This window comes from Nesoenas mayeri (assembly GCF_963082525.1).
Source record: "Nesoenas mayeri genome assembly, chromosome: 1".
Taxonomy (NCBI): Eukaryota; Metazoa; Chordata; class Aves; order Columbiformes; family Columbidae; genus Nesoenas; species Nesoenas mayeri.
Genome location: NC_137541.1, coordinates 194,455,657 through 194,472,387, shown reverse-complemented (window position 1 = coordinate 194,472,387; position 16,731 = coordinate 194,455,657). Strand labels below are relative to the sequence as shown.

The window sequence follows — 16,731 nt, the reverse complement described above, 5'->3', positions numbered from 1 at the left end:
AAGGAAAACTACAGTCCTCTGCACACTCCAGTTTCTCCTTAATATGTAGAGGAGCTTCATACACTAAAAGTTCATGGACTGCAGAACGGAACAAATACTTTTCGATTCTGAAAAAACACACTACCAAATAGAAAACACAACACCACAAAAATCCTAAGGCTAAGAACTTCCCAAAAAGTACTGGCAATTTGGAGAGACAAAGGAAAGCAAGTAGTCACCAGCTGGCTTTGTGAGGCAGCTCCAACAGCTGTTCCCCTGCTGCACTTTCCTGAAAGCCCTTGTTACCTATACTCAAGCTCCAGCTCTTACATGAGCATTATATCAGTAACCCAAAGGGATTTACTGCAGGTTGTGTGCTATGAAATTAGTGTAGAAGTTCAAGATTGACCATATTTTGGTAGACAACTAAAATACTAGTTGAAGAAACTGCATAGCTTGTGGTCTTGTCAGAAAAACTACACTGTCCTGAAACCAGGCTTTTTAACTAGGATGTTACAACAGCCAAGATACACGAGTTAATTATAAGGTGAGTTAAGAATACCTTACGTAAAAGGCAAGACCTGCCTTGAACTCCTATGAAGCAGCACATCCAGGCACAGGACAGCACAGACACACAGAATTAACACTCTACCCTATTACACATGTGACATTTTATGCCCCATTTTTCCAAGCTGAAAACCTTGGAAGGCTAACATCCTCATTTTCCCAACAAAGAAAGTTAGGCATGAGTGCTATCTTTACTTGCGTAGACCGCAAAACTCCCTCCTGCAATAATTCAGAATCTCATCATGGCTACTGCTGTAACAGCCATTCTGGAGATAAAAATAAACAACAAAAAAACCCCAAACCAAACACAACACCCTCCCCCCCAGCCCCCTCCCCCCTCCAAAAAAAAAAAAACAAAAACAAAACACCCCAAAGAGAACCTAACAGAGATGTTAAGTCTGACTAACACCTACCTGGAAAGAAAAGGTTTGGGGAAAGAAAAAAAGTTTCCTCCTCTTTCATTATTAAGCCTTTTTTACCAAATCACACTAGGCATCCCATACCATTTAACTTTCAAACTTCCTCAACTGAAGTCACTCTTCCTTCTCTTCCTTGCTGTAAGCCTCATTACAAAAAGCAATCAGGATGCCACACTTTACAACCCTTTTTTAGGTGCAACTTACTCCCCATACCAGCTGACATATTTCACTCCAAGGCATCATGAAAGGGGGCTAATACATTCAGGCTGATGCTGATCATGGAGAAACCTGAACCTGAGAATTAAATGCTGACACAGTAACAAAAAATTGTGTTTAGAACCTCTCTGCAAATGCACTCTCTCTGAAAGGAATATCAAAGCTGGATTTCAGGACCAGCAAGAAGAGGATGAACCAGCCACTGTCCATTCTAACATAAGAACAAGGAGCCAAACCAAGCAAGTGAGAAGCCAGGTTGAAAACAAACAAAGGGGAACAGCTCTTGACACAATGAGCAGTAAACCTGCAGAACACAAAGTCCTTTGGCAAGGAGGCCACAAAAGGATGTACACAGGTTCAAGGGAAAGTTAGATAAATAGTTGGAAGAAATCTAGTTAAGAGTTACTGAATACACAAGCAGCTTCTAGGCACTGAAGGTTGGGGGAAGGGAGCAGACAGGCAGGACTTGAACTTGTAGCTGTCGGGTAACAAAACCACACAGCTTTAGCCGCCGTGGCACAGTGAACACGGTAAAGGGCTGGAGGATTGTTGTTCTAAATAGGTGTGATTGCTCATGTGTTCACACCCTCAAATTTGCTCCTTCTAAAGATGCTTCCCAGCCTCTACTATAACTGATCAGTAGTTGCATCTTTAGTGGAACTAGTAATCTGTTCTTCTAGGACCTGAAAAATACTAGTTTAAGAATTTAAAAAAATACTAGTTATAAAATACTAATAATTGTAGCAGCACTCCTCAGTAATCCATATTAAACTATTTCCTCTCTGTTGTCTTTATATGCAAAAACTCTTATGTTCATGTATTTTAGGCTCAGCCTATAGATTAATCATGGTAAACATTGTTTCAAGAATTTGGATCTAAGCTTAAGCTCTTAAATAATTACTTAAGAATTAAAGTGCTCTTCAGAAGTGTCATCGAGAGCTTTGAGTTTGAGTTCTTCTGATCTTAACAGTGTCTGTATTCCTAAGTTTAAGCCTTCTTCCAAGATTAAAATCTATCTTCCCTTAAATAACAACATGTGGCTTTTCATTCATAATTACAGAGATCCCACAGTTCCATTACAACCCCAGTTACTTCAAGTCAGGTACCTACCGAATGTATTCCAGTGCACTTGTTAGCTGTTGTTGTGCAATATCATAAAGTTTCACTTTGAAGCCTCCAGCAGCAAACACCATGGCCCAGCTGCGACCAATGAGTCCACTGAAAAGAAAATAAATATCAGCCAATTAATAAAGCAGCATTTATTTTGGAGAAGGGGGCCTGACAAGCATCACAAGAAAGAAAATGGAGCTTGGACTCTTCAATATTTGATGAAGAGACTGGCTAATACTGATAAGAAACAACTCTCTAACAGAGAAACATCCTTTGCTAGCTGTGTAGGAGCTTCTCTGAGAGCTGGGAGAAAGATAATGAGGAAGAAAAAGATAAAACAGGAAGAGACAGCAGAATTCAAAACAGTAGGAACCAGTACTGTGGGATACTGGACTCAAGTATCAACAATTTTGGCAGCTGCCATCTTAACCTGGAGTTGGTTCATGCAATCACAGAAGCATTGGAGTTGGAAGGTACATCTGGAGATAACCAGTCTAATCCACCTGCTAAAGCAGGTTTACCAGAGATCGCACAGGAATGTGGCCAGGCACATTTTGAATGTCTCCAGAAAAGGAGACTCCACAACCTCTCTGAGCAGCCTGTTCCAGTGCTCTGGCACCCTCAAAGTAAAGTTTCTCCTCATATCCAGACAGAATCTCCTGTGCTTCAGTCTGTGCCTGTTGCCCCTCATCCTATTGTTGGGCACCACTGAAAGGAGTCTGGTCCATCCTCTTTACACCCACCTTTGAGATATTTATAAGCATTGATAAGATCCCCTCTCAGTCTTCTCTTCTCCAGGCTGAACAGCCCCAGCTCTTTCAGTCTCACCTCATAAGAAAGATGTCCCCTAACCATCTTTGTAGCTCTCTGCTGGACTCTCTCAAGTAGTTCCTTGTTTTTCTTGAACTGGGGAACCCAGAACTGGACGTAGTACTCCAGATGCAGCCTCACCAGGGCAAAGTAAAAGGGGAGAAGAACCTGCCTTGACCTGCTGGTCACACTCTTCCTAATGCACCCCAGGTACCATTGGCCTTCTTGGCCACAAGGGAACATTGCTGGCTTGTGGTCTACTTGTTGTCAACCAGGACTCCCAAGTCCTTCTCCACAATGCTGCTTTCCAGCAGGTCAGCCCCTAACCTGTACTGGTGCCTGGGGTTATTCCTCGGCAGGTGCAGGACCCTACACTTGCCTTTGTTGAACTTCATTAGGTTCCTCTCCTCTCTGCCCAAATCTCTAGCCTGTTCATGTAACTACATGGAATTACACTAAAAAGATTTTTTTTTTAATTTTAAAACTCATCTGTTCAGTTTATAGCCTAAAGACAGACACCAGCCCATCAATCCAACAGTTCAGGATCCTGTTTCAGAGATGATCAGAAAACCCAAGACCCCACTACCTAAGTTACAGGCTCTCTACAATTCAGGAAGCACCATCAGCATGTGAAAAGCAAAACCAAAACAACAACCACCACCACCACCACTACATGAGTTCAATACTGCTTTTCTACCTACCAATCTGTAGCATTACCATTATTTTTAGACAAAGCACCCTACCATGCTGGAGGCATGCAGGAACAGTCTGTCCACATCTTTTGTTGAAGCCACATTACTGAGAAACACATAATGCAAACTTGCAATAACCAACATCTTAGAGCAAGGCAGGTTTTAACTTCATTAGATCTATAGCAGGCACCAGCCTCTTCAAATGGAAGCAACAAGAAAGAGTTTAGTTAAGTTTAAATAACCTGAGATCAGAAAAAAAACCCACCCTCCATAACAGAGACAAAAGCAGAATTGTATACCCATGACTGTTACAGTAGGGGGTGTTGATAATTACCTGGATTTCCTGCCATTTCTGAGATCACTGTATTCATGGTATTAAGCAACCTCTGGCAATTAGAGAACACAAGGCCACTAGGGCATCAATAAAGAATTAAAAGGGGAGTAGAATCAGAGATAAAGCAACAAGTCAGATAAAAAATAAGGAAGAGAAAACAGGAACATGTTCAGCCTTTGGTTTAAATATATACATAAAAAAAAGAACAAACCAGGAAGTTTCAGGAAACAACAGGAACCAGTGGAAATAACTGGGACAAAAAGAAAAAGGAAACTTTGCATTCAGCGTGGTTCAGCAGACACTAAGTTCTCACTCAAAACAAAAAAACCACACAACTTCACTGTAGTACACCCAGACCTCAGAAGTTCCCAAGCAAACTACAGCACAAGCATGCTTATGGAAAAGGTGACGTAGGGGTCAGGGTTTGTTAGCTACTGTAGCCTCCTGGGTAACAAGTATTTCTAAAATAAAAGCATTTTAATCACTTAAGCATATCTGAGCTACTAGTATCTTTATAAATCAGCATAATCTCTCTCAAATTGCAGTTTTAAATGAAGTTTCCTTAAATCAGTGTTTGACCAAAAAATATATTTTTCTTTTATTTCAGTACAGGCTTTTAGGATTGCAGGGTTTGTTTTCCTTTTGAACTAAGGAGCATACAAAATAAGTCGGACTCTCCCTACTCTTCGCACACCTACAGCAACCAAGAGTTCCCGGAGTGCCATCGATGAGAGCAGCTTTGTCACCGTCACATGACGGCACCAAGACACGTGTCCCGAGACCTCAAGCAGTCTCACTAATACAGTCTGCTGCAGTCCACGCTTTTAGCACCAAGTTACAGCACTGAGTAGGGGGCTGTTGCTGTCTGGAAGGTTTTTTCTCTCCCCACCAGATTATTGTTCAAATAGAGAACTTCAGTTTTAGCTGAAGCAGTGGATGAAACAACGCATTCCCACACAAGTCAGAAATCCTGCTGTATCTTGTGGCAAGAAACTACTATTCCAGAAGCGCCTGTGAGAAACTCAGGAGTCTCTTGACACAGTTGACAAACTGGATCTTAGAGGCGTGCTCAGGTTTCCCCACTCCTCTAGCACTTACATACACGCAAAACACAGCCCTGAGAAAGGGTCGCAGTCTTTCACACCTAAAGGATGACTTGCTTTGAGTAGAGATGCGGTGAATGTTTGTTCATTCCTTGTTTTGGGTTGTTTTTTGTTTTTTTAAGTAGCACAAAGGTGTCAGGGACTGAAGCAAAGACCCTGTTTCTAACGAGCCAGACAGGTGCACTGAACCCGGGTCCCAAGCTCCAGCGCGACCCCACGGCCGGCCGGGCCTGCCCGCGCTGTCCCAGCGCAGGCTCCACACGCCCAAACCCACTGCCCACCCCGAGTTCGCACCTCGCTAAGGCACCCGACGCCGGCAGCGGCCGGGACAGACCCAGCAGCGCCTCACCCGCCGCCCCTCAGGCGGGACCTCGCCGGGACGGCGCCCGAGCCCCTTCACGCCTCCCCGGCCACCCGCTCCCAGAGCCCCCGGGGGCCGAGGCGAGCTAGCACCTCCTCCCCGGGACGCTGCGCCCACCCGCGGGAGAGGCTTTACCTGCCGATGATGGCAACCTGCGAGGGCTCCATGCCTGCGGGGCCGCTGCCGGGCGGTGTGGGCGGAGGGGCCGGTACCGGGCAGTGCGGGCGCAGGGAACGGGACAGGGCCGCCAGTGCCACCTCTGCCCTAATGCACGCCCGCCCCACGCCCACGGTCCCGCCATGTAACGGCCGCCCCCATTGGCTCATGCTACGAGCACTCCGATTGGCTCCGCACCGCGCCCCTCAAGCCGCCCTGCGGCCTTGGCTTCCCCGACGCGCAAGAGCCCGCCCAGAGGCGGCGCGGGAGCCGCTGCCGTCGCCCACTCGCCACCCCCACACCCGGCCGGGCACCGAGAGGCCTCCCGCCCCGCCCACTCACCGGCCGCTCTCACCTGGGCCGAGTCCCAGCTCCTTTCCTTCCCCTCCCCATCCTCCAGAGGCGGCGAGGGGCACGGGCATGGCATCTCTGACAGGATCAGCGAAGTCTTCCACACGAACGGGATGTGCGGGCAGCACTGCGCTGGTCCCGTGGGGAGACACGTTCACCCTCAGGCTGCATCAGGAGGTAGCGGAAGGGTGGTCACCTGCAGGACGAAGGTGGGAGGTCAGCCTGTCACACCCACTTTGGCGGGGGACGAGGCCAAGGTTTGGGTACAGGACACAGTTTTACCCTGATGTTAAAAAGGGCAGACCCCTACAGTCACAGAAGCACAGAGTGTCAGGGATTGGAAGGGACCTCAAAAGATCATCCAGTCCAATCCCCCTGCCAGAGCAGGAACACCCAGATGAGGTGACACAGGAAGGTGTCCAGGCGGGTTTTGAATGTCTCCAGAGAAGGAGACTCCACAACCCCCCTGGGCAGCCTGTTCCAGTGTCTGTCACCCTCACTGAGAAGAAGTTTCTTCTCATATTTAAGTGGAACCTCCTGTGTTCCAGTCTGTACCTATTGCCAGTTGTCTTATCGTTGGTTGTCACAGAGAAGAGCCTGGCTCCATCCTCGTGACACTCAACCTTTACATATTTATAAACATTAATGAGGTCACCCCTCAGCCTCCTCCAAGCTAAAGAGACCCAGCTCCCTCAGCCTTTCCTCATAAGGGAGGTGCTCCACTCCCTTAATCATCTTCATTGCCCTACGCTGGACTCTCTCCAGCAGTTCCCTGTCCTTCTGGAACTGAGGGGCCCAGAACTGGACACAATATTCCAGGTGTGGTCTCACCAGGGCAGAGTAGAGGGGCAGAAGAACCTCTCTCGACCTACTAACCACCCCACTTCTAATACACCCCAGGATGCCATTGGCCTTCCTGGCCACAAGGGCACAGTGCTGGCTCATGGTCATCCTGCTGTCCACTAGGACCCCCAGGTCCCTTTCCCCTACACTGCTCTCTAACAGGTCATTCCCCAACATCATCAGAGGTGTTCAGGTGTCCCCAGGTGAACTCCCAATGAAACCGGAGTGAGAGTATGGGCCTTGGGACTCACAGACGCCTGTGAGGCCACAAAGACCCTATCATGCTTTGGCCAGAGACAACGTTGGCCTTTTCTCCAAAGTAGCAAGTGACAGGACAAGAGCAAATGGCCTCAAGTTGCACCAGGGGAGGTTTAAATTGGATAATAGGAAAAAATTCTTCATGGAAAGGGTTGTCAGGCATTGGAACAGGCTGCCCAGGGAAATGGTGGAGTCACCATCCCTGGAGGTGTTCAAAAGACGTTTAGACAAGGTTCTTAGGGACATGGTTTAGTGCTAAATTTAAGTTAGGTTATGGTTGGACTCGATGATCCTGAAGGTCTCTTCCAACTGAAATGATTCTTTGAATACCAGAATACATCAAACCCCATTGCTCTCTATTTTTTGACAAGCACACAAGTGAATTCCAAAGCAAAGTTCAAATTTGAAACTAACTCCATAACTTTTTCACATTAAGCATGGCATTATTATTAAAAATACTTTCTTGAATTCTGAATTTAAAAAATATTTTTGCTGCCCTTGGCTTCCATATAAAAACTTTAAAATTGTGCAAAGATATGACACTACAATGTCAACATAATTCTTTAATCTGCTCTACAATATCTGCTGTTCTGGTTAGTATGCTGCATTACTCATTTTTACTATTTCTGTGTAGTTCCTACTTATCTGCATATTGCTCTGTAATCATGCTGGATATTCCTGAAAAGAAACAAAAGTTAACATTTTAAATGCTTACTTGTTATCAAAGATCATATTACTGTACTCTTAATATAGTTGAGAAATACTTCCTCTAGTTTCCAAGAGAAAACTAGAAGACCTACATAATCACTTTGTATTTTCCTCCCCCTCTCTAGCACTTTGCTAATTCCAACCACATTCAACAAAGACACAGAGTTCTCAAAAGTATAAATTCCTGAAGGTTTCATGAAGACCACTCAATGGACAGCAGGTGGAAAAATCAAACTAGCAAGTCCTTCACTTCCCAACCTTAACACCACCCACGTAACCTGAGACCTACCAGTAGCTAGGAAACGCAGGTGGAGCTAACTGGCCATACCTGGGCCACAGGAAGATTAAAAGAAGTGGGACAGGAGTATGGAGGACCCTTGGCCATGCCAGTTCTGCTGCTCACAGCCTGCACAGGCTGGTGTAGAAAGTCTTGTTTTACGATTTTAATCGAGTACTGATTTTGCTCCTTTGAACACAAATTCAAAATGGCATGACTTTGCACGTTTTACAAACACAAGGACTTTTGTCTAGCTAAAGCATAACTGAAGCATTCAGTGTGTACTTACTTTATGTACTCAAATTTTTACTTTGATATAAAAAAAGTAGTTCCTAGAACATAAAACTCATGTCTGCTGGGCTTTCGAAACATGGTTTGCAGAACAAGTTCATCATTGCTCCCATTTGAAAGTACTTAATCAATTATTTTATTATTATTTGACCTGAGATGTATATACCTTGAGCTGTCTTAAGTAATAGACTACTAGACACAAAAGCCATTATGGATAGACAAATGGATTCAGTGGAATTAAAAGCTTAATTAAACTGTTCAGGAAATGTTATTACAAGGGTATGAAAGCTAACCACAGTTATGATAACAGCAATTACACAGCCTTTAAGTTCTGTTGGTGAACAAAACAAGAGGTCTGCAACAGTAAGATCTGAACTATATTATCATCCATATATTAATGACAAAGCCACACAGCTCTGCATTAGTTATTTGATTAGGGTATGACAGCAGCCATATTCCCCATTGTTTGTGGTGACATCGATGAGTCCAGGCTGAACAGACCAAAAGTAGAGAAAGAAGTTTGCAAGAAGGAAGGAAAATATAAAAAAATAAATTCTCAGAAGTGCAAGCCAAGGGAAGAAAATGTTATCTTAAAAAAAAAAATAAATAAAACAAAAACCAGAAAACCTTCATTTTTTTGTAACAGCATAAGAATTTTTAGGCCCAGTACTTGCAGCCTCCATAAATAAAGGACAGTGATTCTCCTCCCTCTTCTGCAATTCACATGGGAAGGTCAGCTCTCTCTAAGCCCAGAAACATCAAAAACTTATGACCAACAATATGGTGAAAGGTGCTGGGCTCCATTATGGAATGAGAAGTAAGGCTTGTACTGGCAGCAGGAGAGGCCCAAGTGGAGCAAATATGCACTCACCAGCGTATATATTCTTTCTTCTAAGTCCAAGTAGGAGCAAGTCTTGACTTGTCATGTTGGGAGGCTGCAAAGTTGATACCTCCATGTTTTCAGTCTCTATTTCTACTGCGCATGCTCCTCTGCTGCACCACGTGAGCAGCTGAATCTGCTACTGGCTGCGGAGAGGAGGTAGGTTTACTGCAGGGGAGGGGCAGGACGGTGTAAAAGAGTTGTGCAATAAACATGTTCTAGCATTTACTGTGAGCTACAGTGGGTGGGATGTGAGGGAGATGTGAATGTGAGTTTCCGCTTGCAGAACATTAAGGAATCACATGCTTGTGAAATACAGAGTGTCCTAGCCTGAGCTTTTGGTGTGGAATGAAAACAGGCAGAGTTCATGTTTGTTAAGTATTAGATTGGTTTAATACATTACTTGCTCACTAGAGCAACCAGAGAGTACATTTCCTTTGTAATGGACCATGGTATGTTGCTTCTATGATCCTAATGGTTCAGTGCCATGGTTTAACATTCAAAAAACATAATAACTTTATTCCTATTCTGTGGAGTTCTAAGTAATGGTTTGCATGCCATAATTATAACCAGTGATTATATTAAAATTATGCTACAATTAAAGCTATTATTTGAATTATTGCTATAGTTAATGTGGTTAATTTAGGTGGTCTTTCACTGTGAAAACGGTCTGATGGAAATACTACCAATACTGCTAAAACATGGATTCTTAAATAAGCTATCTGCAGGAATCAGAAAGTAAATAGTAAAATTGATATTGCAAAAAATTATTGAGCAAAACTAGATTGAATTATATCATTTAACAGTAAAAATACCAATTAACAATATAATTTTCCCATTGCAAATGTTTTTAAACACAAACTACAATGTGTACATTACTCAAAACATGTACTATTTATAATTAGGTTCTTCCATTCATTTTGTTTTCAAATTGTAAATAAATGGATCTATTTACTTACTTTACTAAACACAGATTATATATAGTAAATTGAAGTTTAGAGCAGAACTATATTGAATATTTTTTGCCTTTAGAACTGTTCTGAAAAAGCTTTTTTAAAAACTTTCAATATAACTCTATAAAATATTTTTAACTAATTAATTCCTCATTGAGAACCCTGAAAACATTCTGATCCTTGTATTTACCATTGTGCCAAGAGTAGCTCTGTAAACTCTACTTTCTAACTTGAATTCTCTAAATGTAATTTATATATGTTTATGCACATCGACTCAGAGAGCACAAATACAAAATAGATGTTTAAATCTCCTACAAGAGACAAAAACTTATTGTTTCTATGTTAGGAAACATGAACTGGAAGAACTTTATGTTAAAAAGTGCTACAGAGGTGTTTTATTAACAGCATAGAAATAATGAGCTAATATATGAAGATTCTAACACCCACACTGTTCATATACTTGATTCAGAGGAAACTAACATGAAATATGTATCTGTTGATGAGATAAATGAACCCAGAGTATCAAGGCTGTAACACAGACCAGTCAGCAAAATGCTAAGCAGTTGAAGTTTGAATTTTCAAGTATAGGAAGAGCTTGATCTTTAAAATAAATTTAGTTACCATTAAATTCAGTTACCATTCAACTCTTACTTTCAACTAAAAAAAAAATAAATAAAAAAATAAAACTTGAAAGGTTAAGTATTAGAAAAGCTTTAATTTTAAACACATTCCGTATTTTCTTTCCCTTCAGTAGTTTTTAGAGGCATGCTGACAATATCCATCAGTTTCCAGAGTCATTAAATGCACCTTCACTCTTTGTGGCAGCCAAGCTTGCTGAAGGGTCTCCGTGTGACAGCAGAAAACTTCTGAACACCTGGTCAGTCCAGAATTCAATGCTAGAAAATTGCTTTTTGAAGATTATAATGGGAGAATTACTTTTTCAATTCAGACCATTTTCTAAAAACACCGATTAGTGGCTGATCAGACAAACAGTGAAACTGCCAGACCAAGGGTAAGGTACATGCTAACAGGAATTATAACAGGCAGACGGTGGCCAGTAACCCCTGAACCCAACTAGCAGGTCCTGGAACAGTTTGCCTGAGTCCTTATTTGCAATGTTACTGCAGAAAGGCAGATACAGCGTGTGCTGAAAGACAAACAAATTTGTACTGTTTAAGAGTATAGTTTGACTGTCTCCTTAATCTGCCATAAATTTTCACTGAATGAATGGTATCAGGTACTTGGTATCTCGAAACATAACTGAACAAAAACCTGATTAGATCTGCACTTGCTTCAGCTGTACAAGCATCTAACTTGATGCAAGTCAGAGGACAGATCTGGGGCAGGAATGAAAATCAGATGGTGGAAAAAGAGTGGGACAACTTCATTTAGTGACAGGGCTAACTTAATCCAACTTAAAATGATCAGGAATTCACAGCATACCACATTGCTTGGGCTGTTTGCTACTTTTTTTCTTTTTCAGCAGCTTCACATTCTAGGTTCCCCTCAGGATTTAGCCAAAACCACTAAAGCCAAGTACCTCATATGGATTTCTCCCTGTAGCATGATCTTGTTAGAGGATGTCTTATATCACATGAGAAAGGCCCCAGGTTGCAACTGAGATTTTTGGGGATTTGCGTTAAATCTTCATGCACTGAGGTATATTTATACTTCATAGTGCAAAAAAAAATGTGTAGATTGGCACAGCTTTCAGAAGCCTAAATGAAGTCTGTTGAGACTCCTATGTTGTTGTGAGGACTTCAGAAGTAATATCTGGACTCAGGGACCCACAGAGCTGGGCCAGGGGGCATTCCCAAGCTCCAGGCCCTTGGTGCACGGTCCAGGGTGTGGGCATGTGCAGCATTGTCAGGGGTGGACCAGGCACTGAAACTGAGTGACTCCGGCATTAAAATAGCCCGTTACAGTGTTAGCTAGTTACCCTTCCCCCAGACAATTCCTATTATGGCCAAGGACCTAATACCAGCCAGGGATCGCTTCCAATTGCTGGTTTGAATGTGTACACCGTATTTTGGAGGGTAAGAAAGTTTCATAATATGAATATGGCCAGATTCCCTGGCACTGCTTCATTTACAAGATAGATGCACTGCCTGCTTATCACAGTCTCTTCTCTCCGCTGCCCTAGGTAATTGGGTTGAAACATCAGAAATGTGCCCAGGTCCCTGATAGGGAGAAGCTGGGTAGCAGAGCTGGTGCTCTTGCCACAGTATGTACCTGCTGCTCAGGTACATATGAACGTGTCTGGGGCTAATCAAAAAATCCGAAGACCATAGGCTCAATTTTATATGAGGAGTCACAGGCAGAAAAGAGGAGTCACAGGCAGAAAAGGGGCAAGGGGCTGGAAACACATTATATATTTCTGGTGCTGAAGTTCATAACTTGTGGTAAGTAACTCGCCTGATTTCTTTGCCCACCTTAAGTCTGTTATTTGGCAAAATACTTGTATTCCAGAAACTTCGGATATAAAGTTTCTTTCTCATGTCTAAAGGTCTCAAGTCTGAAGTTGCTTTGTGAAAGTGGTTTATGCGTGGAATGTGAACAGGTTAATGCAAGAAGTGATAATGTCTTAATATGCTTTATGTTATCTTGGTTTCTTTCATTGGGAGCCAGAGCAGAAAGACCTTTCACTCATATCCTCCATGCCTTGTCTCTTCAGGAAGGACTTTGAAGCTGAAAGGTGGCGAACAGCAGAAAGCCCTGACATGGCATAACGCTCACAAACCCTGACCGTGAAAGGGGTGTTCTGACCGCCCGTGCACTCCTGTACACCGTCTTTGCAGTCTTCTTATGCCATTAGCATAAAGCAGTAGGAGTAGGTTACAATTGGCCTCGTACAATATTTTCTCTCTCAAAAATACTGTAGACATGTTCAGAGATCCCTGCTCTATTCTATTTCCCATTTAGGCGTAGGAAGTAGTAAAAATTGTAGTAGGAACCATCTAAGACATTACAACCTTTGATTTTTTTGTTTATTCTGAGAGACTATGTCAGATGGGAAGCTTTAGTCACTTTTTAAATTGATCCTTTCAGTTTTGAGAGCAGATTTCTCAGCTCGCTGGATGAAATGGTGTGGCTGAGCACCCTGAGAGTGAGGGGTGGCTGTGATGAGGTCTCTGCCCAGAAGTGCTGGCTGCTGCCCGAGATTAACACCTGCCCATAAAGACCTGCCGTGCTCCAGAGAGCACCACAAACGTGAGCAGTACGCGATCAACACATGTGCTGTGATTAGTACTCTGTGGTATGGGCCGTGTGCTCCAGCGCAAGCTTTGAGAAGCTATCCAAGAAGCTGTTCACTCTACCATTGTAGATTTGCTTTTCTCTCATGATAGCAAATCTAAAGCATAAAACACCAGTTTTCACCATAAAATCACAGCAGGTTGGCTTTACTCTTGGGAAGAGATACAAAGAAATTTGAACTAGGTATAAGGATGGGAGAGATATCCTGCGGTCCCTTCCAGCCTGAATTATTCTGGTTCTGTAATCCTGAATTCCCCATTAGGGAGAAGTCTAGAATTTTTCCCCCATTCTGAATTTTAATTGCTCTCTATTTATTGTTTCAGAAGCACTAACTAATTTATCCTAATAATCTTCCCTTTAAAGTCAGTAAATATTATCCATGTCACAGACTTTTATTTGCCATTTCATTTGCAATATTCACATAATTTTATTTGCAGACTTTTATTTATTTAATGTCTAGCAGACATTTGTTTTCCTTATCCTGTGGACTAAAGGCAGGCAGCCTGACAAGTCCACCATTCTTTGCAGTAGTTTTGTGTTTCTTCTCAAGAAGTTGAGGAAAGCACAGAGGTAAACAAAATTTTAGACTAAACACAACTCTTAGTCCTTAGCACACAGGCTCCCTTTTCGGGAATACGCATAACCTAACTCAGGAAATTAAGTCCTTGTTTATATGTTTGCAGGATCCATTCACAGCAAGACGTAGAAAAAGAAAAAAAGACACATTTACGTCACATTTAGCTTTAGCTCAGTGATCAACACTAACCCACTTGAAAAACCCGTCCACAAAAGTTCAGAGCAGTGTCTTCCCATCTAAAAGATGGCTATGAAGATTTTTAAGTTTTGTGTGGGTTCCTCCCTGCAGTTACACTTTTTGCATGAAGAGGGCTGAATTACACGAACTGCACAACCCGCCCGAGTCCTCCAGCCCACCCCCGCTCTTGCGCCGCCATTTCCCGCGGGAACGTCCCCTCAGCGCAGGCGACGCCCACACGGGGGCAAAGGCTTCGGCAGCTGCTCTGCGCATGCGCTGCTCTCGTCTCTGCCCAACTGCGCGTGGTGCATTATGGGAGTGCGTCGCTGCCGTCCCCTTAGCAACGCGGCGCGGCCTGGGCCCCGCGGTCTCCGCTGCGCTGGGGCCGGGGGGAACGGGCCGCGGCGCTGCCCGCAGCTGGAGGTGGGCGACTGGAGAGCAGGCTGGGCGCGCCCTGTCGGGGTGGGGGGGCGTTGGCACCGTCGCGTTGGCTCCCCGAGCCTTCTGCCGCGCCCTGCCCGGTAGCGCGGTTCCCTCCGCCGTGCGCTCGGTGCGGCGGGGCCTTCCCGCTGCCCCGCTCCGGGCGCTGCCCGAGGAATCCCGGAACAAGGGGCAGTTCAGCTTCGGGCCGTGGTGCCGCCGCGCACGGCTCAGAGGAGGCCCAGCCAAGGGGGAAGCGGGGAGGGGGGTGTCCAGCTGCCAGAGGGAACCGGCCCTCGGGGGGTGTGCGGTGCTTCGTCCTGCCAGGGCTCACTTGATAAAGTGCATGTATTTCACGTTATACATGAAATCAAGTGTTATCTTCTTAAGATTTTAATGAAAATAGGTAGCCAGGTAAAGGGAGACCTCCCTGGTGTCCTCAGTGAAGGAAAGACCACGAGGTGAATGCAGCTGTGTTAGACACTAACGTGTTTGTGAAGAAAGACGTTGGAACCCGGGCTTCTTCAGTTCTGGTTGTTAAAGACCACTTGAACTGAAATGGCAAAATTATATGAAGAACGTTGCGTATAGAGAATAGCTGTGGCTGTGTTGATACAAGGACACAGGTGAAGGAAGGAAGTTTTGAAGCTGGAGGAGGTATCTTTTGTTAGACTGGCAACTATTGTTTGATCCAATAATAACAAGCAAAGTTTATGAGAGAATTAGTGTAAATCTGAATTATCTGAGAATGTAAAGATACCATTTTAAAAGTAGTATAGCTACTTGTTATGATCATTTAGTTTTAATGATAAAACAATTTCATGACAGTGGTGTAAATACCTAACAAAATCTAATTCTGTTAAATGGTGCCGTTTAATATTGTTTATAAGCGAACCCTAGATTTTATGACTAATCATAGCTTATCTTTAATTTCAGAGGTTGCAATTAAAAACTGAAATGAAATTGGAACTCTTTTGAACTTGTAGACCTTATTACTATTTATATTTTACATTTTAAAATATATATAAAACCAGAAAAATGATGCAAAATGTACATCTGGCTCCTGAGACTGATGAAGATGATCTTTATTCTGGCTACAATGATTATAATCCTGCATTTGACACAGAGGTAAAAATATTTGCTGTTTCCCACCTTTCCTATACATAGGATTTTAACTTTCTAAGTACGAGATAAGAACATGTGAGTACAGTAGTGCACAAGTCTACTGCTGCTTTGAAGTTAAATTTTGTTTATTTAGCAAGAAATATATGAAGTTCCACCAGGATCTCTTTAAATAGTTATTTCTTTGATAGTTTTCTCTTCCAACCAAATACTTCTCTCCATCTCATAGCAGATCTAATATGCTGTAATGGTTAGAATTTATGAAGTATAAAATCCTAGTTATTTGAAGGCCATATTCATATTGAGGCATATGCAGTGTGGTACTTCCCAGACAGCATAGAGCAGCAAGTTTTCTGACAAAAGAGGCTATTTATTAGTCAATAGGTCATTGATCTCTTACTGTGCTGCAGCTGAAGGAGGTGACAGTAGAGGAGAGTCCTGCATGTCTCTGTGCAATTGGTAGAGCATGTGGAATGACTTATAGTAACCCTGCAGACCACTTTCTGGTAACTGTTCCTGTAGTGGAATTGGAACAACAGGGGATCCTTTTTTCCAAACGCACTACCCTGCTCAAAGCAGGGCTGGTGTTGCAAGGCTTGGCATCTTGTGTGAAATCCCAGTGCCAAATTCATGGGACCTCAGAGACATGAGAAATCTTCATGTATTGATATGACAGGCGTTAATGAGAAAGTTTAGAAATAGTGGTAACAGTAAGCTTTTGAAGGGAAATAAAATTTCATGTTATATTGTATCACTTAAACTCTACTTCCTCAGTGTGTTTTTATTTTGCAGAAAATAATGATTTTTTACATTTCCTAATCTAAAATACCAAAAAGGATAGACCAAATAATATAATCATTATTGTCAGTAAA

General features: G+C 43.2%; 2 protein-coding genes across 4 annotated transcripts in view; one reads left to right on the top strand and one right to left on the bottom strand.

Moving 5' to 3' along the window:
- The window catches only part of CRYL1 (crystallin lambda 1), a gene marked incomplete at its 3' end in the record, with an annotated part of 53,633 nt that extends 47,724 nt beyond the window's left edge, over positions 1–5,909 (bottom strand). Inside the window, exons 1-2 of the mRNA XM_080359582.1 lie at positions 5,727–5,909; positions 2,292–2,399 (exon numbers count right to left, since the gene is read on the bottom strand). Coding sequence (XP_080215708.1) covers positions 2,292–2,399; positions 5,727–5,758 — 140 coding nt within the window. The 5' untranslated portion in view covers positions 5,759–5,909. The remainder of the gene's footprint in view (positions 1–2,291; positions 2,400–5,726) is intronic.
- An 8,735-nt stretch (positions 5,910–14,644) lies between these two features.
- Positions 14,645–16,731, top strand: part of IFT88 (intraflagellar transport 88) — a 48,455-nt gene continuing 46,368 nt past the window's right edge. For 2 of the 3 annotated variants that reach the window (XM_080363330.1, XM_080363329.1), the window contains exons 1-2: positions 15,296–15,394; positions 15,674–15,865. In XM_080363330.1, the coding sequence (XP_080219456.1) occupies positions 15,776–15,865 (90 nt within the window). In that variant the 5' untranslated portion in view covers positions 15,296–15,394; positions 15,674–15,775. Of the gene's footprint in view, positions 14,741–15,295; positions 15,395–15,673; positions 15,866–16,731 lie in introns of those variants that run through there. The other variant, XM_080363331.1, reaches the window with a different exon arrangement.